Source organism: Phyllobates terribilis, unplaced genomic scaffold (genome assembly GCF_046119375.1).
Source record: "Phyllobates terribilis strain yellow unplaced genomic scaffold, ASM4611937v1 Scaffold_4__5_contigs__length_816908805, whole genome shotgun sequence".
NCBI classification, from domain to species: domain Eukaryota; kingdom Metazoa; phylum Chordata; class Amphibia; order Anura; family Dendrobatidae; genus Phyllobates; species Phyllobates terribilis.
In genome coordinates this window covers 133,412,382-133,438,549 of record NW_027362764.1, presented here as the reverse complement: position 1 = coordinate 133,438,549, position 26,168 = coordinate 133,412,382, and the positions used below count along the sequence as shown (strand labels likewise).

The following is a 26,168-nucleotide window of genomic DNA, read 5'->3' as shown; positions in this document are numbered from 1 at the left end:
GGGATCATTGGAGAGGGAATAGGAAGTACAGAATAGTTTCGCACTTGGGAAGCACTAGATTGGGAACAGCAAAGTGAGTAGTGCTCTTTTTTATGATATTCTTACAATTTTTTTTAAATTTCCGAAATGGAAAACCTCTTTATTAGTAGTGGACGCGGGATATACATGGATCCAATGTAGCCACTGATCAACCAATAAACACTATAGTATTTTCTTTGCTTTCAGGACATGGATCGACAACAGGGCATGAAAGGTGACAAAAAATAAAGACTTGGCATAATGGAATAAGTCATTTTTGTTTATGGTACATTAAGCTAGAGGATGATGCCCACTTTAAAAGCATTGCTCTTTACTTTTACCAGGAAATCCCCTTTTTAAATGAAGCAAACTTTGTAAAAAGTAAAAAAAAGTATTGGGCATATGCACTCTTACTTCCATTGCATTAATGTTGTCCAAACACAATAAGTGAGAGTGCAGCAGCCCAATAGTGTCTGATGATTGGCTTCAGGACTCATGTGGCATAACAATGTTATGCGAACCCCGGCATACCGGGCACCAACATATCCAGAACAGCGCCAGGGCGTGAGGTGAGTATATTTTATTTTTATTTTACAAGATCTACAGTACTTCATTTAAAATCATCCAGGTTGTGGCCAACCCATTTTAATTCTGTTCATTGAGGATATCTTTTAAGAAAGGTTACAAAGCAAAATCGCCAATTACTCTTTTGACCAGAATATGAAAATGCCAAGCTGTACTAGATCAGGACACTTCTACATTGACTTGATCTGGTCAGGACAAAAACATTGAATACAGATGTAATGCAAATACATATTTATTACGCAACATTAAAAACAAAGGCCTTATCACAGACAGAGATGTATAAGATTTATAAAAGACTTTCATGAGGGAAGAATTACAATACAAAGGTAATATATTGATAGATTTCACATTTTATGCATAAATTCTAAAAAAAAAAAAAAAAAAAAATTTTACAAATAATAAATTACAATGTTGAATATTTTAAAATTCTAAAATCTGTTAAGAAATGCATAGAAAATCTTATAGATTAAGAAAGAAATATAATCAGTGTTGTATCTTTTTCAAGATCTTTCAGTTATAAGACACCATCATGTGCTCTAAAAAACATTCTATGGGCAAATTCCACCCAATTTAAATCCACTGTGACCCATTAATAGCTGGGTTAAGCTGGCCATAACATAAAATTTGTCAGCGCCTGGCCATTTTCGTGGAAGTGGTTAATAATCTCTGCCTCCCTATGGCAGATTTCAGAGGTTTTTTAACATGGCTGTTCCATGCCTCCAATGGGTGATACAATAAGCCACTGCCAAGAGATTCTTCCCCTTGGCCAAGTGTGCACGTTTATATTAGAGGCTAGCTATTTTATACTTACTTATAGTGACTGAAACAGTTGAAATTTAGCACTAGCACATTATTTTTTTTCATTTTGTTCCTTTACTTGCACTTTTTTAGTGCCTAAGATGATTTTACCAATGCTCTGGCCAAGAGACATTCATAGAACAGGTCATGGAGACAGTACATGTGTAGTGAGATTTCATTGATCTATATTGTTGGCCTTTATAATGCAGGCTGACTTTGCATTATTACAGGAGACACTTAAGGAAATAATCATTTCTGAGTTGGTTTTGAATTACCAAAAGTGACAAATACCACACCCGTTTCATTTCCTTTGTTATTGGAGTTGTCTACAGATGAGATCACATGTCTTCTAAGAAGAGGAGAAGCAGTCACCTCATAATGAGGAGGAGCAGATACAAACTGAAATGTTGAAGAACTTTGAGTGTCAGATTGTTTAGTAACCGTTGTAGATGTCTTGGACCTGACAATTTTGTTGCCGTACTGATCAGATTCTTCATATTTCTCAGTAACTATTGTTGTTCCAATTAGTTTGGGACCTTCTTGCCCAGTTTTCAACTCTAAGACACTTTTTTGCCTTTGAGAATTGGGACTTGGTGGCTGGTTGGAGTTTTGTTCACAAACCGCTGGAATGTTGAGTGATTCAGATGACAATGATTGTCCATTGTCACATGCACTCCACTTAAGAAAAGGATCTACACACTCTAGAGAATTTATTCCATTCTGGTCTTTACCACCAACACCTTGTTTGTGCAAATTTTGAGGCATGTCTCCATTCTGGTTTGAAATTAAGGCTGATGGCAAAGAACTACTGTTTTGCTGAGAAGTCTTTCTGGCAGCAGACTCTATGGTAATGAAGGAAGGAGATGTTGGAGAAAGTCGGCTGGAGACACCAGTAGTCACATCCAGTTCTGATTTTTTGTTTTCTGTTTTTTCTTGATTTACAACTTCTCTATTCTTTTGTTCAAAAAGTTGTGTTGGTTTTTCTGCTTTTGCTTTACTAGAAACAATACTAATTTTTCTTATGTTGTTCGAAGTGTTGGTAGATGTTCCTAAAGATTCACGGAATAGACTTGAAAGACTTACAATGTCAGAATCTGATTTTAAGTTGGAAACAGCATAAAGTGCTTTCTTAATTGTTTCTTCGATTTCTAAAATTTTTGTTAGGGTTTGCTCTTTTAAATGTTTGATTTCTGCACTTGCCCTTTCAAGGTCCTCAAAAGCAAGTTCCACTGATGAGACACTTTCAGAATCTTCCTTCTTGAGCTGAAATTTTTCATCCTTTTGACTTTCTTCTTCCTTGGGAAGAGAAGAGGCATTTTCTTTTGAGTTTACCACCCAATCTGGAACAGTTTGAAATAATCCCCTCATGGATTTTACATCAACTGTGTGGGTGTTTTCTTCAAATTCTTCTACTTTTTTCAAAATCTTCTCCAACTCATCTTGTTTTCTCAAATTTTCAAAAATATCTGTTGCAGTCTTTACATTGTCCTTCATTATTTCATCCATATGAATTGATAACCGTTGGCGTTTTGCATCTTCTGATTCCTTTTTTCGCTTGATCCTCATGACTACATTCTTGTTATCGAAATGACTAACATTCGTTCTTGATTGTTCTAAATCAACTGAGTTTTTTAATGACGTGTCTGCACCATGTAAATTTTCAAATAGTCTCTGTTTGTTTATGTCTCGTTCAGAAATTGAGCTTAAATGATCTTCTGGCATTGTATACATTGTCAGGTTAGGATCTGAATAAGCACTGCATTCATTTAATATGTCTTCTTTCTTTTTCTGATGAAGTTTTATCACACTTTCTTCCTGGCAGGTCTGATCTTTACTTGTAATTAGATAGTTTTGGCTGCATAATTTGGAGTCTTTGTGAAGAAGCATTTCCTTCTCAGATTCAGGATTTATATTTGTAGAAGGATACATGCAAGCATCTAGGACATTGCTTGGAGCTTGGATGAGCATTGTCATATTGGTTGGTTCTAGTGTACCTTTAAAACTACATTGATCAGATCGAGTTGAAGGGTTAAAAATTGAAGATGATGGTGTAGTTAAGGAGGCCTTGTTTTTCGGTCTAGGTGGTGGGCGTACACCTGGTAACAAGTGTTTAGGTTTTGGTGGCAGTGCTGGCTTTTTTCTTTGTATTACTTGGCTAACTTGAGAGACATTAGCATTTTTTTCTACTGTATCTTCACAGGCCTTTTCAATGAAACCTATAGTATTTGTCATGGGATTATTCTGCTTTTCCAAGTCATCTTTTGTTGCTTCTACATCACTTGGGCTGGGAACTTGGCACCTTTCTTGTTCGGTCACAGGAGCTGGAGAAGGAGGAGAGTCATTATCAGATGATTGTATTGACTTTGCCATATCCTGATCTTTTCTGTTCTGAACATCAGAATTCCTTTTACATGCAGCATAGGATTGCCCTGCATTTCGGTATATCATAGCGGCTTTAAAGTCACCCTTTGATACATTTACATTAGACTTTTGGAGAGATTCAAGGGTGGATGTTAAATTACCTTTTATAACTTCCTCCTTTTCTATTTCTCTCTGCTCTTTTGAAGCATTCTGCAATGCTCTAATAGCTGCCTTTACATCTCCCCTGACAATATCTTGATCCCTTTCTTCTTGTACTATGTGTGCCTTATAGTCACAATCATTAAAGGGATTTAAATAGTTTTTTTCTTGTTTGGGGGGCTCAACATCATCTTTAATGTTGCTAGTTTCTGCTCTAGTGATTTCTTTATTCTCACATGAAGTTTTATCTTCCTCAGAAACACTGACCTTTTTCGTAGATGTGTGAAGACTCGCATAGGATGTCCGTTTGTCTTTAACAGTGGTTGCGACGCTTGCCATTTGCTTTACTGCTGCATGTTCTTCCTGAAATGCTGCTTGGACTGGTTGGATGATAGTGCTTTCAGCTTCTTTGTTGGTAACTTGGATTTGTTGAGGATTGTTTTGTATCTTGCATTGTACTTGTTTTTGGATAGTCCTAGCTTCAGCTGTCACCTGTCTCAGATCCAGCAATGCAGACTGTAGATCGGTGCTAGTGGCACTGTTATTTTGCAATGTATTAGAGTTGGAACCCACAGCAAAAAATCTTTTATCCAACGTAGAGGTATCCTGTTCTTCAGATGTTTGCTTAGTGTCTGTGCTCTTCTTAACTGTTGTATTGCTTTCTATAGCACTACTCAGACTTATGTTTCTTTTTTCTATGTTGCATCCAGATAAAGGTTTCTGGGCATCTGAGCCTGTTATGGTTTCATCCACAGCACAATCTTTCACACTCTTATGAAGTTGTACAGGGTGGAACACAGGAGTAGACGTAACAAACACACATTCTGACCCTGCTTTGCTTTCATCAGTTGACTGCTTACATTGCTTGGTAGTAACCTTTTGCTGTATAGATTCACTCTGAGAATTTGTAAGAGGATCTAATTCTGATTCTACTTGAAGACTTTTTAAGTATCCAAGATCACCTTTTTCAATGCAGCTTGTGAACAACTGGACGTTTCCTTTTTCATTCTGCTCCCGAGTCACTGAGGTTTTTAATTTGTTTTCTTTGCCACATGCAAGGAGATTCCCAATTGTGGATTTGACATTTCCTTTGAGAATATCCTGCTGTACCATATTAAATTGACAGTGTACTGACAGAGCATAGATAATAATTTTTACTGAACCACTTTCTGATTCCTCCATAATGATACCAGTTTTTGTAGAAGCATCTTCATTTAGCAAAATTTTAAGGGCTTTGGCTACATCATCTCTGACACTTTCTTCCTCCTGTTCTGCTGACTGGACAGGGTTCAGAAGATTGAATTTAGTTGCAATGATTTGTCCGCTTCTGCTTTCTTCAACCAATAGACCATGAGCTTCTACATCAGTTCGGTGGAGAAGCTGTAACAGGATTCTTTGAAGGTTACCTCCAACAATTTCTTCCTTTTGAATTTCTATCGTTGTCTGTGTTGCTAACTGATATTTTATCATCTTCACATGCCCACCATTATTATTTTCAATGACTATTCCTTTATGCTGAATTATATTATGGGAAAGGAAAGCATCAAGTGTGTCTTTTACATTTATCTTTTTCTGTTCCATGTTAGATGAGTGTTCGAAGTCAAATTTATCTAGCGGTGTCCTTTCAAATAGCCAGGTTGTACTCTTCACATTGGCTTTGGGAATTCCTTCTGTAGCTTGAGCAGCTACTGGGCTTTCTTTCAGGCTGTCTAAGGGTTGAGATTCAAATAACCATGTACAACGCTTAACATCACCTTTTTGATTGTCTTCTCTTTGTACTTTTACAATACCGCAATGTTCTTGATCATCTCCTTTCAAGCAATCGATTGGTTGGTTTTCAAAGAGCCAAGTAGAAGTTCTAACATTTCCCTTCTGTGCATCACTGACACTAACTAATCTAACATATTTCTTCTGGTTGGCTTCTTGTGATTCAAATCGTTGCTTATTAAATTTGACATCACCCTTATGTACATCATCAACTGTTCTAGATGGGCACTTTTCAGTGTCAGTAATAGAATCCAACGGTTCCGTCTCAAACCTCCACCTGGCAGCCTTGACACAGCCTTTTTCAATATCTTCTTGTGTAACAGCTCTAATGACAAAAACTTCTTCATCCCTCTTGATCATGTCAAGTGGTTTTGTTTCGAATAGCCATTTTGCACCCCTGACATCTCCTTTTTGAACTTCTTCCTTCTTTACTGATTTTACTTCATGGTACATCCCTCCTTTGTCTTGGATTGCATATAATGGCTTGGTTTCAAAAAGCATAGTACAGGACTTTACATCTCCTCTTGTAACAGTTTCTTGCACCTTGTTTATTTCTTTCTCATCAGAATCCTTGTGGATCTGATCTAAAGAATATGTTTCAAAGATAAATTTTTTCCCTCCAACATCTCCGCCTTCTATATCTTTTTCAGGAGGTAATTCTTGAATCCCATCTTCTTGACTTGTCATAGAGTCAATTGGACAATTTTCAAAAAGCCAAGTGAATTTATTTACTGAACCGACTGGTATATTTTCTTCTACAGAAGTTTTCGTGTTTTGGAATGGGGCGCACACATTTTGCTTTGACTCAAAAATCTCTTTCACCCTCGAGACTTCACCTGATTGAATTTCAACACGACTAGAATATCTTATCATTTTTTTCTGTTCATTAGTAGAAGAAAGACTATCTAAATGTTCTGTCTCAAATAAATGCCTGGCTGTTTTTACATTAACACCTTCCAGATTGTCTGGGGAAGCAGTGCTTACAATTATATGACGCTCTTTAGAGTCTGTGATAGAGTCAAGTGGTTGAGTTTCAAACATCCAAGTGTAAGAGTTAACATCACCTTGAATGGGAGGTTCCTTCTCATGCCTTTTCTCTGATTTATCATATAACATGTCAATAGGCTGGGTCTCAAAGAGCCATCGACATTTGGTAACATCACCTTTTTGTGGGTCTTCTTTCTGGGCTGTGAACTGTTCATTTTTCACATTGTTATCCGGATGAATGACGTCAACAGGTTGTGTTTCAAACATCCATCTTGCTGTTTCCACATCACCAGACATAATTTCTTGTTTTGTGATGCCCTTAATGATATCTACCTTTTGGTTACTTTCACTAAACTGATCCAATGGTTTTGTTTCAAACATCCACTTGTAATTTTTAAAGTCACCACTTATTACTTGTTCCCGACTGACAGATGTGACTTCGTGGTAATTGCCCAAACTATCTTCTATGGCATAAAGTGGTGTGCTTTCAAACAAGGCTTGATTTGTTTTCACATTCCCTAACTTAATTTCATCCTGACTGGAGACTTCAACACTTTGACGGTTTCTATTACTCTCATGTGGAAGTGTTTCAAATAGGTTTTTGAACGACTTCACATCTCCCTTTATAATTTCCTCTGTGCTGGTTACATATTGTTCTGTTGACTTCTCTTTTTTGGTAATTTTGTCTAGAGAACATGTCTCGAAAGCATGTTTCCTTTGTAGAACATCTCCTTTTTCTTCATTTAGTAGCTCAACTTTTTTTAATTGTCCAACTTCTAAGCTGCCTTTTAGTGCGTCTATTGGTTGTGTTTCAAAGAGCCATAGTGTTGACTTCACATCTCCAGGCAATATTTCTTCTGTGGCAGCTAATTTACGGTCGGTGTTATCATTTATGGAATCAAGAGTTTGCTTTTCAAAGATACTGCACTGTTTGCCAACATCTACCCCTTGAACAGCATCTTCAGAGGGATGAAATAGTCCTTCTACAATGTTCTCTTTTATTGTATCTAATGGTTGAGTTTCAAATATCCATTTGGTTGCATTCACACCTCCTTTCGCTATTTCTTCCAATGATATTCCTCTAATAACCTTAACTGTAGACGTATCCTTATGAATTGTGTCCAAAGGTTGAGTTTCAAACAACCACCTGGCTGTTTTTACGTCATTGTTCTGAGTTTCTTCCCTACAAATAGATTTAATTTCATGAACATTTCCATTTTTATCTCTTATTGCACACAAGGGCTCAGTCTGAAAATATTTGATTGTTTTATTCACTTCTCCTTTCAGTTCTTGTATTTCAGACTTAAGCTGAAGAATATTATGTTCTTCTATAGAGTTGCAGCGACCAACTTCATCTAGTGACTGTGTCTCAAAGAGAATTTTGGTTCCACTCACATCACCTTTTTCAACTGGGTCTTTTAAAACTGCTTGCTGGACATCGGCATCTTCAGGAAATATTTTATTTAATGAGTCAAGTGGTTGTGTTTCAAATAACCACAAAGCTGTTTTCACGTCTCCCTTAGTCTGATCTTCTCTGATTGGGGCAGATGAGGACCGTTTACCACCATTGCTTGTCTGGCCTTGAAATTTCAAAGATGTGTTTTTAACATTGCCACCAAGTACAGCTTCTTCTTCTGTCAGTCTTCGGTTACCCTGGTGATCTCCAATGGTATCCAAATTCCAGTTTTCAAAGATCCAGCGCATGGACTGTACCTCTCCTGGTAAAACTGCATCTAGGCTAACTGAAGCCTGTTGATTTGGCTCATCAGTAGTTAACAGTTCGGAAATGTCTCTGGATACAGCATGCTCCAAGTTCTTTCTTAGCTCTGGATGCATATGGCGATAGAGTCTTTTTAGCTCATTTACTTGTCTCAGTTCATAGAACTTGGAAAATGACTCTTTCGGTGGTGGCGGAGGCATGAAAGATTGCTCTTGTACTCCAGGCACTGTAACAGAAAGATGTGCTGTGTCGGGAGGTGGTGGTAAAGGTAGTTCAGCCTCATGTTTCTTTTCGGTAACAGCATCCATTGATAATTTCTTGATATTATCTGCCATCTTAAATAGTAATAATAAGAAAATAATTTAAGCAACGATTTTGGCTATAAATTTCTCATTTTTAACCAGATTAAAGTGAGCCTCGTGGAAAAAGCAAAACATCAAGCTGTGGCCTTATGTGGATGCATCTATAATAAGTCCAAAGTTTACTTTCCAGATTTTTATTGATTTAGTGATTCATGAGGGTTTCTCTCCAAGCCACTTCTGCAGTGTGTTTATAGTACACAAATAGATACCAAGAGCCTATGTGGGCCTTGACATCATCTTCTTTCAACTTGAGCACTTCACAAGATTGCAGGCATTCAATAAAACCCCAATGGATCTCCAGATCAGTGCAGTCGAGGTTGTGTAACTTTGGATTGTATGTTTTAGCTTTTGCCTGGAAGTTCACTTTAAATTAATTACGATATGTAGGGTAATACCTAATATGCTATAGATAACATTGATAAAACTCATGATGTAATAAGAGACCAAAATATAAATTACCTAAATATACATAATTAATCAAATTAATCTTTATTTTAACAATAAAAGCCTAAAGGGGTATTTATTTTCCCATCTTTTCATGGTTGAGACAGGAATAACTTCATACAGGCTCTGACTACTGTAAGTGGATCTACAAAAACAGCTCAGAGCGGCTAATCTTTGCTGTTTCTGTGACTTCTATTCCTTTGGGAACATTTTATACCAGTAGCGTATGAGCAGCAAAATGTCCCCACAATATGCTAACCTATTTATGGCTAAACTAGAGAAGGAGTTTTTGCAATCTTGCTCTATTAAACCTCTAGCATACTTCCGCTATATTGATGAGCTGCTAATAATCTGGACAGGCTCAAAAGATGATCTGCTGACCTTCCATGATAACTTCAACATGTTCCACCCAACCATCAAGCTCACCCTCAACTTCTCACAGTCCCAAATACATTTTCTGGGCACGAACATAAACATCAAAGACAACACCATAAAAACATCAATTTACCATAAGCCCACAGGATGTCCGGTGTATCTTAGATGGAACAGCTTTCATCCAAGACACACAAAAAAAATCCATCATCTACAGTCAAGCCTTGAGGTACATTTGAATCTGTTCAGACACTAAGGACAGAAAACTACAGCTGTTATCACTGAGGAATACATTCCTACAGCAAGGATACCATCTATTGATAATAGATGAACAGACCCACAAAGCAACAAGTATCCCAAGAAGCAGCCTCCTGGATTACAAACAGATGGAGGACAACAACAGGGTGCTTCTTGTGGTCACATACAACCCCCACATGAGCATCCTAAGGAAAATCGGTGCTGATCTCAAACCCATATCCACAGAGACCTCAAACTGAAAGAAATATTCCCAGAACTACCACTTCTTTCCTACAAACAGCCCCCTAACTTAAGGAATCTCCTTGTCAGAAGTGTCCTCTCATCACCATCAGTGACGGCACATTCCCATATAACAATAAAAAATGCAAAACTTGTACCCACATAATACCAACAAATACAGTCTGCATACCAAGGACTATAAAATCATGGATTTCTTTTCATGTACATCCTCCAATGTGGTGTACATGATACAATGTACAAGGTGCCCTGGAGGTATCTATATTGGGGAAACCATGCAAAAACTACAAACAAGGATGAATCTACACAGACACACAATTAAGAATGAACTGGACATGCATGTAGGAAAACATTTCTCTGGACCTGGACACTGTATGACAGATTTAAAAGTCTTAATACTAAAAGGTCATTTTAAGGACGACAGACAGAGAAGAACTTGGGAATTCAAACTGATAAGGATTTTCAATTCTTTGATAATATGACTCAATTTAACACCTGGATTTATGACTCACTACATGAGTACAATTCACACCTTCACCAGACGGACTCTAGATAACTAAGAGAACATTCCCACTGCCTCTCCATTTGTAACAAAATCCCTAACTTGGTTTCCTTGGCTTATTTTTAAGAGGCATCACCCCTTCCACCTAATGAACAAATTTCTTGTTGCAATATATCTTAAATGTTGTGCTCTTATCTTATTAATTCATTTTTAATCCCGCCTGAAGAAGGAGCCCGTGTGCTCTGAAAGCTTGCAAATATATATTTTGTTCTGGTTAGCCAATAAAGGTATCACTCCAAGAATACTTTTGCCATCTTTGGGCATAAAAAGTATTTACAAACAATGTGACTTCTATAGAAATTAAATAGAAGTTAAGGAAAGGAGAGGTGGTGAGTTCTCCTTCAATGGAAGTCTTCAAGCAGAGGCTGGACAGACATCTGTCTGAGATGGTTTAGTGAATCCAGCAATGAGCAGGGGTTTCAACACGATGACCCTGAGGTCCCTTGCAACTTTAACATTCTTTGATTCTATGAATCAATTTAGCAAGTGACATTTGCTCTCTTCTTAAATCTTAAGTTAATTTTGTTCATGTAGCTTCACAGTGTGTGGTCAGAGCCTGGAAAGAGTTATTATCTACTGAGCCGTGAAAGGATAAGATAGGAATAACCCTAAAAAAAAAAAAAGGAATCGCTTTAAGTCAGGCTTTCCACTGTCTAACTATTTTGGCAACAGACTTCCAGCTTCTGAACAGAGAGATACCACTGTGAGGGTGGAAACAAGAGGGATCTGTGCTGCTGTATTATTCGATATTGGATATAATCATATTAGCAGGAATGTTAGATGGATTCCTGTGTATTATTGATCACCAGGAGGAGAAGGCTAGAATCAGCATTAACAGAGATATTCCCTGTGACATCCTTCTTCTCAGTGTGGTATGGCTGCCACTGCCTCTGTGTGTATGTAGTGAGAGACCCTTATTAACCTTTTAGAAACAGCTGTGTACACCTATAACAGATTAACCCTTCATATGCATCAGTGTCTTTATTCTACCTTCAATAAATTAGTTCTGTAGAAGCAGCTTTGTCCTCCTCTTGCAAATTAGAGAAGCACTCCCATCAAAAATTTTATCCTTTTACTATATTGCAATCATCATATTACATAGCACTGTGTACTTACAATTGCTCATTTTGCCTTTCTACCCAACTAATTCTTCTATTTTCCATTAGGTCTATGACATCACGTGATTAAAAACTGACTAGCTGAATCCTTCTAGGCTTTATGTAGAAACAGGAGGTCAATTTTCTCTGCACAAGTCATGAGTCACTGGAAAAGTCTATGGCAGGGGGGAGGGAGCAGCTGGGTCACAAATTGAAGAGGGGGATGAGTCACACAGGGACAAGAGACTTACAGTTTCTACATAGAGCAAAGAAAACAGTAGAGTACCTGGCAGAAACGCAAAATGACCAATTGTAAGTACACAGTGCCATATAATATGATGATTGCAATATATTAAAAGGATAAAAACTTTGATGGGAGGAGGAGGAGTGCTTCTTTAATTATTTATAAGCAGATGTATTTTCCTTTTTTTATCCGGGCTGCATAATGCACAGTGGCAACATATTACATAGCTAATAAATAATATTCTATATGTGGTAATGTTTAGGTTGCTGGCAGGAAGTGAGGAAAATGTTCACCTGATTTGCTTTTTGATGATTTGTTTTGAGTCGAAATGCATTGGTAAATTAATGTACTAAATTTGTAATTCACATTTTGCTAATTTATAAGAAGAAAGGTGAATAGATTCTCTTATAGTCTGTGGACCAGCAATTCCACGCAAATATTTTAAATTCCTTAGATCTTAAAACTCTATTTACCATGTTACCATTCAGATGTATGTATAAAATCAATTCTACCCTTACAGATGGTACCTCCCAGAGAGGATCAAAGTCTCACTTAGCTTAAATGAAAGTAAAACCTGCATCCCTTTTAATAATGATGGAAATTATGAGATTTGCTAATGATATCTATTTAAGAAAAAGCTTACAATTTGATTTACTGTCACTTTATGTGCTTTGCATAAAATACATACTTTTTTTTAATAGTTAATGTGCTCATTGCCTGCAGATGTCACTTATGGGGATATGGAGCTTACTGCATAATATACACTGCTCAAAAAACCAATGGAGGCCTGGAATTGGAGTCACCCGGAAAATTAAAGTGGAAAAGCACACTACAGGCTGATCCAACTTTGATGTAATGTCCTTAAAACACGTCAAAATGAGTCTCAGTATTGTGTGTGGCCTCCACTTGCCTGTATGACCTCCCTACAATACCTGGACATAGTCCTGATGTTGTTGCGGATGGTCTCCTGTGGGATCTCCTCCCAGACCTGGACTAAAGCATCCGCCAACTCCTGGACAGTCTGTGGTGCAACGTGACGTTGGTGGATGGAGCGAGACATGATGTCCCAGATGTGCTCAATCGGATTCAGGTCTGAGGAACGGGCGGGCCAGTCCATAGCTTCAATGCCTTCATCTTGCAGGAACTGCTGACACACTCCAGCCACATGAGGTCTGGCATTGTCCTGCATTAGGAGGAACCCAGGGCCAACCGCACCAGCATATGGTCTCACAAGGGGTCTGAGGATCTCACCTCGGTACCTAATAGCAGTCAGGCTACCTCTGGCGAGCACATGAAGGGCTGTGCGGCCCTCCAAAGAAATGCCACCCCACACCATTACTGACCCACTGCCAAACCGTTCATGCTGAAGGATGTTGCAGGCAGCAGATCGCTCTCCACGGCGTCTCCAGACTCTGTCACGTCTGTCACATGTGCTCAGTGTGAACCTGCTTTCATCTGTGAAAAGCACAGGGCGTCAGTGGCGACTTTGCCAATCCTGGTGTTCTGTGGCAAATGCCAAGCGTCCTGCACGGTGTTGGGCTGTGAGCACAACCCCCGTTTGTGGGGGTTGGGCCCTCATACCGCCCTCATGGAGTCAGTTTCTAACCGTTTGTGCAGAGACAGGCACATTTGTGGCCTGCTGGAGGTCATTTTTCAGGGCTCTGGCAGTGCTCCTCCTGTTCCTCCTTGCACAAAGACGAAGGTAGTGGTCCTGCTGCTGGGTTGTTGCCCTCCTAAGGCCCCCTCCACATCTCCTGGTATACTGGCCTGTCTCCTGGTAGTGCCTCCAGCCTCTGGACACTATGCTGACAGACTCAGCAAACCTTCTTGCCACAGCTCACATTGATGTGCCATCCTGGATAAACTGCACTACCTGAGCAACTTCTGTGGGTTGTAGTGTCCGTCTCATGCTACCACGAGTGTGAAAGCACAACCAACATTCAAAAGTGACCAAAACATCAGCCAGAAAGCACTGGTACGGAGATGTGGTCTGTGGTCCCCACCTGCAGAACCACTCCTTTATTGAGGGTGTCTTGATAATTGCCAATAATTTCCATCTATTGTCTATTTCATTTGCACAACAGCATGTGAAATTGATTGTCAATCAGTGTTGCTTCCTAAGTGGACAGTTTGATTTCACAGAAGTTTGATTTACTTGGAGTTATATTCTGTTGTTTAAGTGTTCCCTTTATTTTTTTGAGCAGTGTATTAGTTGTTCAATGGATAGAAATACCTAGTAAGAGCTCCCTTGCTTCTTCTAGTGACAGCTGCAGGTAGGCAGTAAGTGATTTAAAGGGAAGCTATCATCAGAAAATTACCCACTGTTTAAATGTGTTCAATATATTTTTTTAAGTAAATGTTTATTTTCCAAGCCACAATTTTAATTAAAAATAAAAAATAGAAATATTGATATTTTCCCACTGGCCACTGGAACTTTTTTTTAGATATTAAAGGGGTTTTCCCACAAATAAAGTTAATTTTAACCAACATTTTAATCAATAGATCTTTGAATAATAATAAGTTCCACAATTGGATGTGTTTAAATAAAATGTTCCTGTTCTGAGATAATCTTATAAATGTGCCCCTGCTGTGTACTGTGTAATGGCTGTGTCTGACCATGCAGGAACATGGTCTGATCATACCACATCTCCTGGGCAGGGGAGGAAGCAAAAGAGCATACAGACAGGATAGCATTGGTTCGCAAATGATTCATTCTTTCAGGTAAAACTTTGCTTGCAAACAGGTAGTGAAATGTTTTGCCTCACAAAAAGAATCATTTGTGATCTCGTGCTGCAATGTCTATATACTTTTTTGCTTCCTCCCCTGCCCAGGAGCTGTGGTATGATCAGAGCATGTGACGCGCCCCCTGGGACATATTCCTTTTTGAGGGGAATACCCGGCACCGGATCAGATGGGGGGGTTGTAGTCTCCGAGCGGCTGTGACCCGGTCCCGTGCCCAGGGCGTCAAGCTCAGTATTATGTGGCAGTCCTTACTGATGTTATTAAAGTTCGTTGTGTCGACTACGCCACCCGTTGTGATGCGGTCACTGTGGCCGCCGCTGCTGCAGGGTCCGCTGAGGCTGATGGTGGGTGCGCAGCTTGGTGGGATAACCCCCAACGGGAGGGGTATAGCCTCAGAGGGGACAGGCGCAGAGGATGGGGGTTGTGGTGGTGCGGTGCAGCCGGTAATGATGACAGACTCGGGTTGTGCAGTTAAGGGTCTTTACTTACTGCAGATGTTCCTGGTCACTCTAGCTCCAAGTGACCTCCCGAGCCGTGCTGCGTCCACCAGGTCCTGGATCCAGCCAACCCCCAAACAAGTCCGGAGCGTGGCCCTGAGCTCTCCCTCTGTCCTTTCTTCAGCCGTCCCCACCAGTGATTCACCTAAATCCAGCTCCCTCGGGCCTTCTGTTGGGCAACCTTTGGCCTCAGGTTCCCTGACCCTCCATGTGGTGTGCCTTCAGGGTGAATGTAGTGGGTGACCGTGACAGACACTGCCCACGGTCTCCGGTCTCTGGCTGGGGAATGTCTTTGCCCCCACCAGCTTGGGTTCCGGTACCCTTCTGCTGACTCCTCACCCGGTGTTCTTATTTGGGTTCTTGGGTCCCTTCTTTGTCCCCCTCTGGGTCTTTCTGCACTCCACTCTCTCTCCAGGGCTGTTGTTTCTTTCTCTCTCTTGCTGCAGGCTTGTCCTCTGCATCTGACTTCCTCACTGCGTCTGACTTCCTCTCTGCGTCTGACCCTGATCTTTGATGGTGCCCACCTTATATACACCCTCTATGTGTGAGCTCAGGTGACCAGCACCCAATGAGCTCCTATCACTACCCAGACTGCTCCCCCTATCTGCCCCTACACTACATGGGATGTTCCTCCCCCCTCCCACTCCAGCCAGGAACAGGCTCGGTCGCACCTGCACATTTCTAAGTGGGAGTGCCGTCGGCCTGCTCCTCTGGAATGGGATGTATGTAGTGCATGCAGTCTATCTGAGCTCAGTTCCACACTCCTTCCTTACCCGGGAGTGGAATATCACACCTCTGGGTTGAGGTGCAATACCCCTGTAGCAGCCGAATCCTGAGGGTGCTACATTCCCCCCTGGTAAATCACAGCACGTCCTCGGGCTGCAAGACATAAAACACCAAAACATACAAATTTTTATAAACATGTAAAACATATAAAATATATATATATAAAACTTTCTCGTCGTCTTTTTCTTTCTTCCTCCTCTGGTCACCGTGCAACTCGTGACCAGGTAAAGTGCGACAGTCTTTTGAAAAACAGTTTCTCATATAAAACCGGTAGGGGGCGCTTTAGGAAGCGCAACTATGTACAGGGAAATTTTGGCCGTTCTCAGTCCCCGGCCAGGTAAAGGGAAAGGGATGGCTGCTCACAGTCCTCAGCCTGGTATGGAAGGGGTCACACAGGTAAACAGTTCACTGGTCCCAACGGGGACTACTTTAGCAGCAACGGTTGCTTGGGTACCCCGACGGGTAACTATGTACAGTCCTTTGTACTATTTTAGTCATAGTACCTTCTAGCCTTGAACCCGTCCGGGTCTTCTGGCTCCTCCTCCCTACACCGCAACTCCTCCTCCGTCAGGCGGTGCACGTGGAGGGCATAAGGTCCCTTGGCACACTTGTGCCGGGTGAACGTTACCTCATCACCGACGTAGAGGTCACGGCCTTTGTGACCCTCTGGCAGGTGGGACTCGACGTCCCGTCGAGTAACGAAGACGTCACCCATGGTGTTCCGGTCCCTTATGAAGCCCCACCCATGCTGCGCATTAAACTTTATTACCGTCCCGATGGTACGGGGACGATCTGCTGCACGGGGGTTCCTTCTGGTCCGACTCTTTTGCTCCGCGCTGCGGGTCTGGGCCCATTGCTCTCTGGCCCGCCTCTCCTCCCTCTCTCTCTTGAACTCTGCCAGCTGTTGACGGCAACACTCGGTACGCTCTGCTGCAGCTGCCCGAGTTTCTCCGGTGAACCCCATCAAATCTTCTCCCGTGGGGTCCCACACGAACTGGGCTTCCTCGAGTGGAGGCGAGACCCGAGCCACGGGCTTCGGAGCCGGGATTAGGGGCGCACACAAGGGCCCTAGACTTTGCTGCCGCTCCAGCTCAGGGTACCCTTCGGGCCAGATGAAGGGCCGCCCGTCCGGCCATGTGAGCTGGCCGAAGAGGTCCTCCCCCAGGTGTGGCACCCTAGGTATTACGGGCGCGGGCGCGGTGGTGGTGGCGCCCGGGTTGCCCAGGCCTTGCGGCCAGGCCTGGGGCACCTGGAAGGTGAAGGGCACCGTTAGGACGGCGGCGCCCTGGGTTACCTGGCCTTGCGACCAGGCCGGAGGCTCCGCGGAGGTAGATGGCTCTGCTTTGGATGCAGCGCCCGGAAACGCTAGGCCCTTTGACCAGGCCGGAGGCTCTTCTTCCTTCGCCACGCTCCGGGTCACGACGCGTGACGTCACCGGGGTCGCGACGGCGGCTTCCGGTCGGGGCCTAGTCGGTGGCGGTGTCATGGCAGTCTCGGGTACGGCCGGGGGACCTTCGGGCTCTGCGACGGGGAGCTGGGGCAGGTAAGCGGTCTTCCGGTATGGGGTATAGGCATCCCCCTTACCTGCTGCCATGCGTCTCGCTCCCTCTTCTGCGCCGTCTCCGGCCTTGGGTCCTCCCGCGTCATCCGCAGAGGCAGTCGATGTCTTCTTCCAAGGGAGCGGGTTAAGTGGACGGGTTCCAGCTTGCTGGGACATCTCCCGGCCCCACTCCGCCAGGATCTCCCTCTGCACTCGGGCCATCCTTCCCGCGAGGCCCTCCAGGGCACTCCGCGCGCACTCCCGATCTCGGGGAAGTTGCGCCAGGATCTCCGCTAAGCCTAGCGGGGTTGTTGACTCCAGCAGGCTCCTGACCATCGGGTCGGTGCTGCTCTGCTCTCCTCCTTCTTCCTCCAGCAGGCTCCTGGCCAGCGGGCCGGTGCTGCTCTGCTGCCGCTCCATTCCCGGGTCTACTCTTTCTCTCCTCGACTCCGGGTGCTCTCGCTCTAGACACCTTGCCTCCGGGTGCGCTCGTTCTAGACTGCTCCAAGCGACACCCATCTTTGCTCTTTTCTTTCGTCTCCTCCCACTTCGAAGGCGGTCCCGGGGCAACTCGGTGACTGTCAGCTCCAGGGGGAGTTCTTTCACGCTGACAGACACCTCCAGCATCACAGTCTCTGTTGGTGGGGGCGGTTTCCACTTTTGGCGCCATTTTCTGTCCCGGCCCACGATGGGAGGTGGCCTCTTGCTCTCCTTTGGCACGCCCATAATGGCGTCCGCTGCTCTTCCAAGGCGGGAAATCTGCGGTTTTGGCGGGAATCGCTTCCCAGTGGCGGGAAACTCTGCAGATGGCGGGAACAAGCTGGAAATGGCGGACAATCGGCGGGAAACGACTGGTGATGGAGTCCGATGGCGTGGACCCTCCGGAACCGGCAGGAGTCTTCTTTCTGAGGTAAACTTGCACTTTTCTTCAGGCACGCAGTACCCGGGTGTTGCGGGCACGTAATCCTGCCGACTACGCCAAAGTTGACGCGCCCCCTGGGACATATTCCTTTTTGAGGGGAATACCCGGCACCGGATCAGATGGGGGGGTTGTAGTCTCCGAGCGGCTGTGACCCGGTCCCGTGCCCAGGGCGTCAAGCTCAGTATTATGTGGCAGTCCTTACTGATGTTATTAAAGTTCGTTGTGTCGACTACGCCACCCGTTGTGATGCGGTCACTGTGGCCGCCGCTGCTGCAGGGTCCGCTGAGGCTGATGGTGGGTGCGCAGCTTGGTGGGATAACCCCCAACGGGAGGGGTATAGCCTCAGAGGGGACAGGCGCAGAGGATGGGGGTTGTGGTGGTGCGGTGCAGCCGGTAATGATGACAGACTCGGGTTGTGCAGTTAAGGGTCTTTACTTACTGCAGATGTTCCTGGTCACTCTAGCTCCAAGTGACCTCCCGAGCCGTGCTGCGTCCACCAGGTCCTGGATCCAGCCAACCCCCAAACAAGTCCGGAGCGTGGCCCTGAGCTCTCCCTCTGTCCTTTCTTCAGCCGTCCCCACCAGTGATTCACCTAAATCCAGCTCCCTCGGGCCTTCTGTTGGGCAACCTTTGGCCTCAGGTTCCCTGACCCTCCATGTGGTGTGCCTTCAGGGTGAATGTAGTGGGTGACCGTGACAGACACTGCCCACGGTCTCCGGTCTCTGGCTGGGGAATGTCTTTGCCCCCACCAGCTTGGGTTCCGGTACCCTTCTGCTGACTCCTCACCCGGTGTTCTTATTTGGGTTCTTGGGTCCCTTCTTTGTCCCCCTCTGGGTCTTTCTGCACTCCACTCTCTCTCCAGGGCTGTTGTTTCTTTCTCTCTCTTGCTGCAGGCTTGTCCTCTGCATCTGACTTCCTCACTGCGTCTGACTTCCTCTCTGCGTCTGACCCTGATCTTTGATGGTGCCCACCTTATATACACCCTCTATGTGTGAGCTCAGGTGACCAGCACCCAATGAGCTCCTATCACTACCCAGACTGCTCCCCCTATCTGCCCCTACACTACATGGGATGTTCCTCCCCCCTCCCACTCCAGCCAGGAACAGGCTCGGTCGCACCTGCACATTTCTAAGTGGGAGTGCCGTCGGCCTGCTCCTCTGGAATGGGATGTATGTAGTGCATGCAGTCTATCTGAGCTCAGTTCCACACTCCTTCCTTACCCGGGAGTGGAATATCACACCTCTGGGTTGAGGTGCAATACCCCTGTAGCAGCCGAATCCTGAGGGTGCTACACATGTCCCTGCATGGTCAGACACAGCCATTACACAGTACACAGCAGGGGCACATTTATACGATTATCTCAGCACATGAACATTTTTTTAAACAAATTCAATTGTGGAACTTTTTTTTGTTCCAAGATCTATTAATTAAAATGTACTTTGTTCATGGGAAAACCCCTTTAACTTGCTTTTGTTTCAGGAAACAACACATGTACATTAGTCACTATGAACAGACTCTAACTCTATCCTTTGTATTGAAGCATCTAATGAGCGTGTGCAAAGGCCATTGTGAAGGGCGCTGAGCAGGATCAGCTGTGACATTGCCTTTTGTGATTGGTGGATCCTGTGTTATTAGCTGTGTGTAGAGGTGTTACCTGTCATTATAATCCGGTCTCTGCTGATAAAGAGCCTTGCTTAAAACTCTTCCTGAAAGGACAGAAAATATGTGTCTAAAAAAGCCCCTGTGGCCAGTGTGAACATTTTAAGATTACTCATCTTTTTTTTTTTTTTTTTAAATGAAGGTCACCTCTTGAAAAAAAAACATTGCCATAAATTATATAATACACATGTAACACAAAAATCTGATTTAAACAATAGGTCATTTTCTGATGATAGCTTCCATTTACACTTTTGCAAACGTAGGGGCTGTGGCGATCTATATAAAAAATGGATATCTAACGACTACTAAAATAAACACTTTTATTAGTGCAGAATTTTGAATCTAAAAATTAGAATAGTATTCAAGAAAAGACATTTGCTGACACTGAAATTTCATGAGGAGACGTAAGAAGTAATTTAGAGAAACTGTTCCATAAACTACTGATAATCCAATAATGTTTAACAAATCAAATTGATTACTTTCAACATTGTGTACAATGATTTCTTACTTTTGAGCAATTTCTTACACTAGATATGACCCGCTATTTCATTCCTTAGTTCCATCCAGTAAAGACATGATCATATGTTCAAAATCAAAAGTTAAACCTACCTTTTTGTGTATATCAGGTTTTCTACTCTTTTTCTGATTTCTGTTTAGTGTATCTGAAAACAAAAATAAAAAATCATTGAAAATTGTAATTTTTTTATTAAAAAATATAATTTACTGTATTGAAATCTAGTTTACTTCTTGGTAAAATCTAATTGTGAAAACAACCCAATTTCCCATAAAAAAGATTTTGTAATTTTAGACAATCCTTTTGAGTTGGGAGGGTGCCGAAGACCAGAATGTCAGTTTGCATGCACAATGTGTACTCCCTCCCTGATCAATTAGATTCCTAAAGCCTTTAGTTAAATATTATTTCTACTTTACTTTCGTAGTTCATGATCCTGTTTTCTGATTTTTGGGTTTCCGGATTCCCCCAACATATTATTTATCCATAATCTCATCTTGTCTATTGGTTCCTTAATAACTAAACACTGCTGACTTGCCATCCAAATTTTGTTTATAAATAGATGCCTGATTTGGTGCCACGGTCCCCGCAGTATCTCAACTGTCCCTGTCTTTTATTTTATCTTCCAATTAGTTAGTAATCACTTAGGTAGTTCACCTTACAGGTTATAACTTGCACTGGAGGGTTAAAGGGGTTTTCCCACGAACAAAAGTTCATTTTAATCAATAGATCTTTGAAAAATAATAACTTCCACAATTGAATGTATTTAAATAAAATGTTCCTGTGCTGAGATAATCTTATAAATGTTCCTCTGACATTACAGCAGGGGATTGCAGCTCATTCTTTCTTTGTTTAAAAACAGGCAGTGAAATGCTTAGCTCACAGAAAGAATCAGCTGTGATCCCTTGCTGTCCTGTCTGTATACTCTTTTGTCTCCTCACCTGCTCAGGAGCTGTGGTATGATCAGACCATGTTCCTGTACGGTCAGACACAGCCATTACACAGTACACAGCAGGGGCACATTTATAAGATTATCTCAGCACAGGAACATTTTATTTAAATACATTCAATTGTGGAACTTATTGTTATTCCAAGATCTATTGATTAAAATCAACTTTCGTTCGTGGGAAAACCCCTTTAAGGCCCACCTGATATTGATAGTTTCGGCCGACAGTCTAATGTATATGGGGGTGCCAGATGACTGATTGCTGGGCGAGATGTCGATCAGATATGTGCGATTTCAAACTTTCGATTGCTTTGTTTCCCTGGAGATAAGCCGCCAACCAACGTGTCAGTTGGGGACTTTATCATAGAGAACACAGGAGTGCTTGGCCAAAAGAGTGCTCCTGTGTATGGGAGAGTTGGCTGAGAAGTCTGTCGGCTGAAAGATTGGCTGAAGCATCATTCAGCTGACGGCCATCTAATGTGCACGGTCGGCTTTACTTTCCATTGGATCCAATTGTTATTTAAGAAATAGACCTAGGCAATATAACTTTTTACTGAAGTCTTATGACCCAAACCAAATGCTATAGAAAAAGAAGCATAGGGAAAAGTGTAATCTGCCGGTATATTTCCATTTGTAGGATCAGATGCATTAAACCAATGGACTGAAAACATCACGGATATTCAAGTATTATGACTGAGCACAGAGTAAGAGAGAATAATAAAACTTCACTGAACGTCTAAGAATTGTTTTAACCAAAATCTCCGACCATTTGTTAAGCAGACTATTGGAATTTTTTAAGTTCTGAGGTATAAAATCTCATAATTGTTGGAAACAGTATCCAGTGTCACTTTGGTTTAAAATGTAACATTTAATTTTATTTAAAGTCGCCACAAGTCTTCTGCCTGGAAGGCTTTTACTGGATGCTGGAGATGAGTGAGAAAAAAACAATGGAAAAATGAATGGGAAATTTACAATTTAAGTTTTTGGAAAACACTGCTTACAATAATTTTGGAATCACTCACCGCTTACAGGTTACTAAGTTGTCTGTCCGCTTTTTAATTCATACACCAATGCAGATGACAAAGACGTCTATTCCAATGAACTGACTTTTTTTTCTTTCAAATAAATCAATAATCAATAAAAGTTTATGAAAGTAGATTTTTGATGTAAAATCCTACATTTAAAATTTATATTTTCTTGTTAAAGGGAATCTGCCAGCAAGTTTTTGCTACCTTATCTGAGAGCAGGATAATGTAGGAAAAGAGACCCTGATTCCAGCAATGTATCACTAGGTTTACTGGGTGCAGCAGTTGTGACACAATCAGAGCTCTTAGATGTAGCATATAGCAGAGCTCAGAAAGCTGCCCCTGACCACATCAGGCTCTGTATGTACATTGTCTATTGACAGCGAGCTGCTTATCACAAGAGGGGAATGCGGTCATAAGAATGCTCATGCACCAGCCAGTCATGGTAATGATAATGTCCTGGTGATAAAACCTTCACTGTAAGTAAACAACAGAACACAGCCTAATAAGTGACACATCATTGAAATCAGTGTCTCAGCCCCTACCTCATGCTGCCCTCAGATTACATAGCAAAAACCTGCTGACAGATTCCCTTTAAGAATAGTTACTATAGAAATAATATGGAAAAGTTCATATAGATACTGAGGGCTTAGTAATCTAGTCAGGAAGCAGAATATTTTTATTTAATTTTTTTAGAAATCTGTTACTGAGGATAACCAGGGCACCATGGATGGAGCATTTATATCCTAATGTTTTGATGGGTAATAATTGCTGATGTTCAGATTATCTATTGTCCAACATCAACCTACACACAGGTTTCTGGATATATGACATTTTGTGTTTCCATTCATTTATTTTCGGCCAGAATAGTAATAGGTGAAAATATCATGGAGCAGGAATGTAGAGAATGCAATACATACTGTTTTGTATTTCTGGTATTGTCCTCCGCAGACGGCAGCTGTCTTGACAATTTGTAGCTCCCTCACGGAGGGTAAGATCTACTTGTCCTTGATGAAACTTTCCAGTGACGTATCAGTCTGTATCAGCGACAGCGTTCTTCAACTGAAATAAAACATTCGCACTGCTTATTGGAAGTCATTAGTAATGTTTTTTACATTTTGAGCTTTGACTAGCTCCTGACTTCATTGTCCTCCTCATATTGTGCGGCTTCATAGTTTAAAGGAATGTTCCCATCTTGGCCATTTATATCATATCTGAAAGATATGTCATAAAGGTCTGACAGATGTAGTCTACAGACTTATCAGAAGAATGGCGCCACCAGAAATGGAGAGATGGCTGTGCAAGGCTCTCTCCATTTACATCTTGAGAGTTCTCAAAATAGCCCAAAATACCAAGAGATCCATCAATTAAAATCTTAAATGATTGTCACTAATGGTTTGACTGTAATGAAAAGCAGGTTCATGCCATGTTTACCTGGCGACATATCTCCTTAGTCAAAGTGATAGAGTTATCATCTATGGAACCATAGGTGTAACTACAGCCATACCAGTTGGGGCCTACAAGCTGAGGGGCCATTATAATTGGCAATGTGAAATAAGGGAGCTTTTAGTTTTGCAATTAATTCATTATCACGTAGAATTATACCTATTTACAATTGATAAAATAAAGTGATAACCCCACTTGAGTCTTTATAGCCGGTGACCATCGATGATGTTACTTTTAGACCCTTAACCACCATATTAGGTGTTATTAACACTAGTCTTTATATTAGCCCACAAATTATTTAAAACATGAATGCTGGCACTATTGCCTCCGCCATTCTAAATTATGTAAATATCTCCAAATCCTCTCTTCTACACCACTAGGTGTATGACCAGGGATACTATGACCTACTACTAAGATACTACATGTAGAAAGCTGACATATGGTGTACAATGGGAGGCATTTGTGTCATTTTCACAAGGGCGCCAAATGTTTATAAACTTTTTTTAAATATGCTGCATTTGTCTTTGAAAGTTGATCTTTTTGGTATGAGAAGGAAATACAATTGTGACTTTCTCTTGTCTAGCTCCACTTTGTTGATTTTTCAGGCCTATAAATTCTAGTTATGAATAAAACTGTATTTTCTGTGCAGGACATAATGGCCCCATACATTTTAGATAAAACTTAGCCGAACCCGTTACTATTGGGGCCTTCTGACACCCTCCCAAAAGATTGCGATGGAGAATAGTAGGATCAGGCAGTATCATCTCAAACACCAGGTCCATTTGTGTTAGTGGGAGATATTCTCCTCTCTCTTCATTGAAAGGAGAAAGGAGCATAAATGTGTAAGTAGGAGTTTGGAAAGATGGCTGTTAGCAGAACTAGATCAGCCAACAGCTATTTAAGGCATATGGGTAGTATTTAAGGAGTCCCTAACATTAGGTCTAATCCTTAAAGGAAACCTATCACATCAGAAAATGCTATTTATCTGCAGATATAGGGTTAATCTGCAGGTAAGTGGCATTAAAATGCTTCCCGACTGTCTCACTGAAAGTGGGGCTACCGGGAGAATATGAACTTATTTCCTCCCTGGAGCCACAGGCTTTCAGTCATAGGGGAATGCATGGTGTGGATACAGTCACGGGTCACAGTGCTTTGATGGACAGTTCACTCTGCACATACACGCTGCAGAGCAGGCTGTCAATCAAACTTCTTACAGCTTCTACTGGTGATTGTAGTTGCCTCGTGCATATCCCTATGACTGAAAGCCATTGGCTCCTGGGAGGAAATAAGTTCATTTTCTCCTGGTAGCCATACTTCAGTAAGGCAGTCAGGAAGCATTATGACTCTATTTTCTAGCAAATTAACCTTATATTAGCAGGTAAATAGCTTTTTTCCGAGGTTCACTTTACAAGAAGAGAGGGCCACACTAATCTCAAATAAATAATACATTTCCCTGACAGTAGATACCCCAGGTATCCTGTTCTTAATCACATCATGCTCACAGGAATCTACAAATTTGAGTTTAATCAAGTCGTACTAAGTAGTTGAGCTGGCGCTGTGCCTGCCTGTGCAAGGGGCAAAGAGGGAACATTCAGGAAAAAAATCAATGGGGACTTCCAGCTATTCCAGATACTGCTCAGGTTATGTTCCTTTACGAAGCTCCATCACAGATTAGTTAATTTTTACTGGAAAAAAATAATACTGGTGCACTATTTTTTTGGGGGGGAAAAATGTTTACAACTCTGACAGAAACTTAGGGGTCTCCATTATTAGTCAATGAGGTCTCTCTGGGTCTGATGGGGTCCATCATGTAACAGATCTGTTCCTGCCAAGCCCAATAATTCTGCTTTTCTGTTCCTAATACAGAACAGAATAACAGCATTCACAACGCTGGTGTGAGCCAAGGCTAAGTAGTCAAACGCTGATTCTGGAACTTTTTTATTGACTCGCCATAACTTTACTATACTCTCCTATAAAAGAATGAACTTATGTAACCAACTTTGTAATAGCGTCTTTATATTACCCAAAACTTTTTGTAAATCTTAATGTAGTGCATGCACCTTCATGTTATCATTGGCTAGTCTTTTTCTTTTTGGTTTACCAGCCTGTACTACACACATTCC

The 26,168-nt window shown here is 42.0% G+C and overlaps 1 protein-coding gene across 1 annotated transcript in view; it reads right to left on the bottom strand.

The window, feature by feature from the left end:
- Positions 1-634: 634 nt before the first annotated feature.
- Positions 635-26,168, bottom strand: part of LOC141265102 (xin actin-binding repeat-containing protein 1-like) — a 35,885-nt gene continuing 10,351 nt past the window's right edge. Inside the window, exons 2-4 of the mRNA XM_073677753.1 lie at positions 23,520-23,661; positions 20,727-20,779; positions 635-8,730 (exon numbers count right to left, since the gene is read on the bottom strand). Coding sequence (XP_073533854.1) covers positions 1,651-8,730 — 7,080 coding nt within the window. The 5' untranslated portion in view covers positions 20,727-20,779; positions 23,520-23,661 and the 3' untranslated portion in view covers positions 635-1,650. The remainder of the gene's footprint in view (positions 8,731-20,726; positions 20,780-23,519; positions 23,662-26,168) is intronic.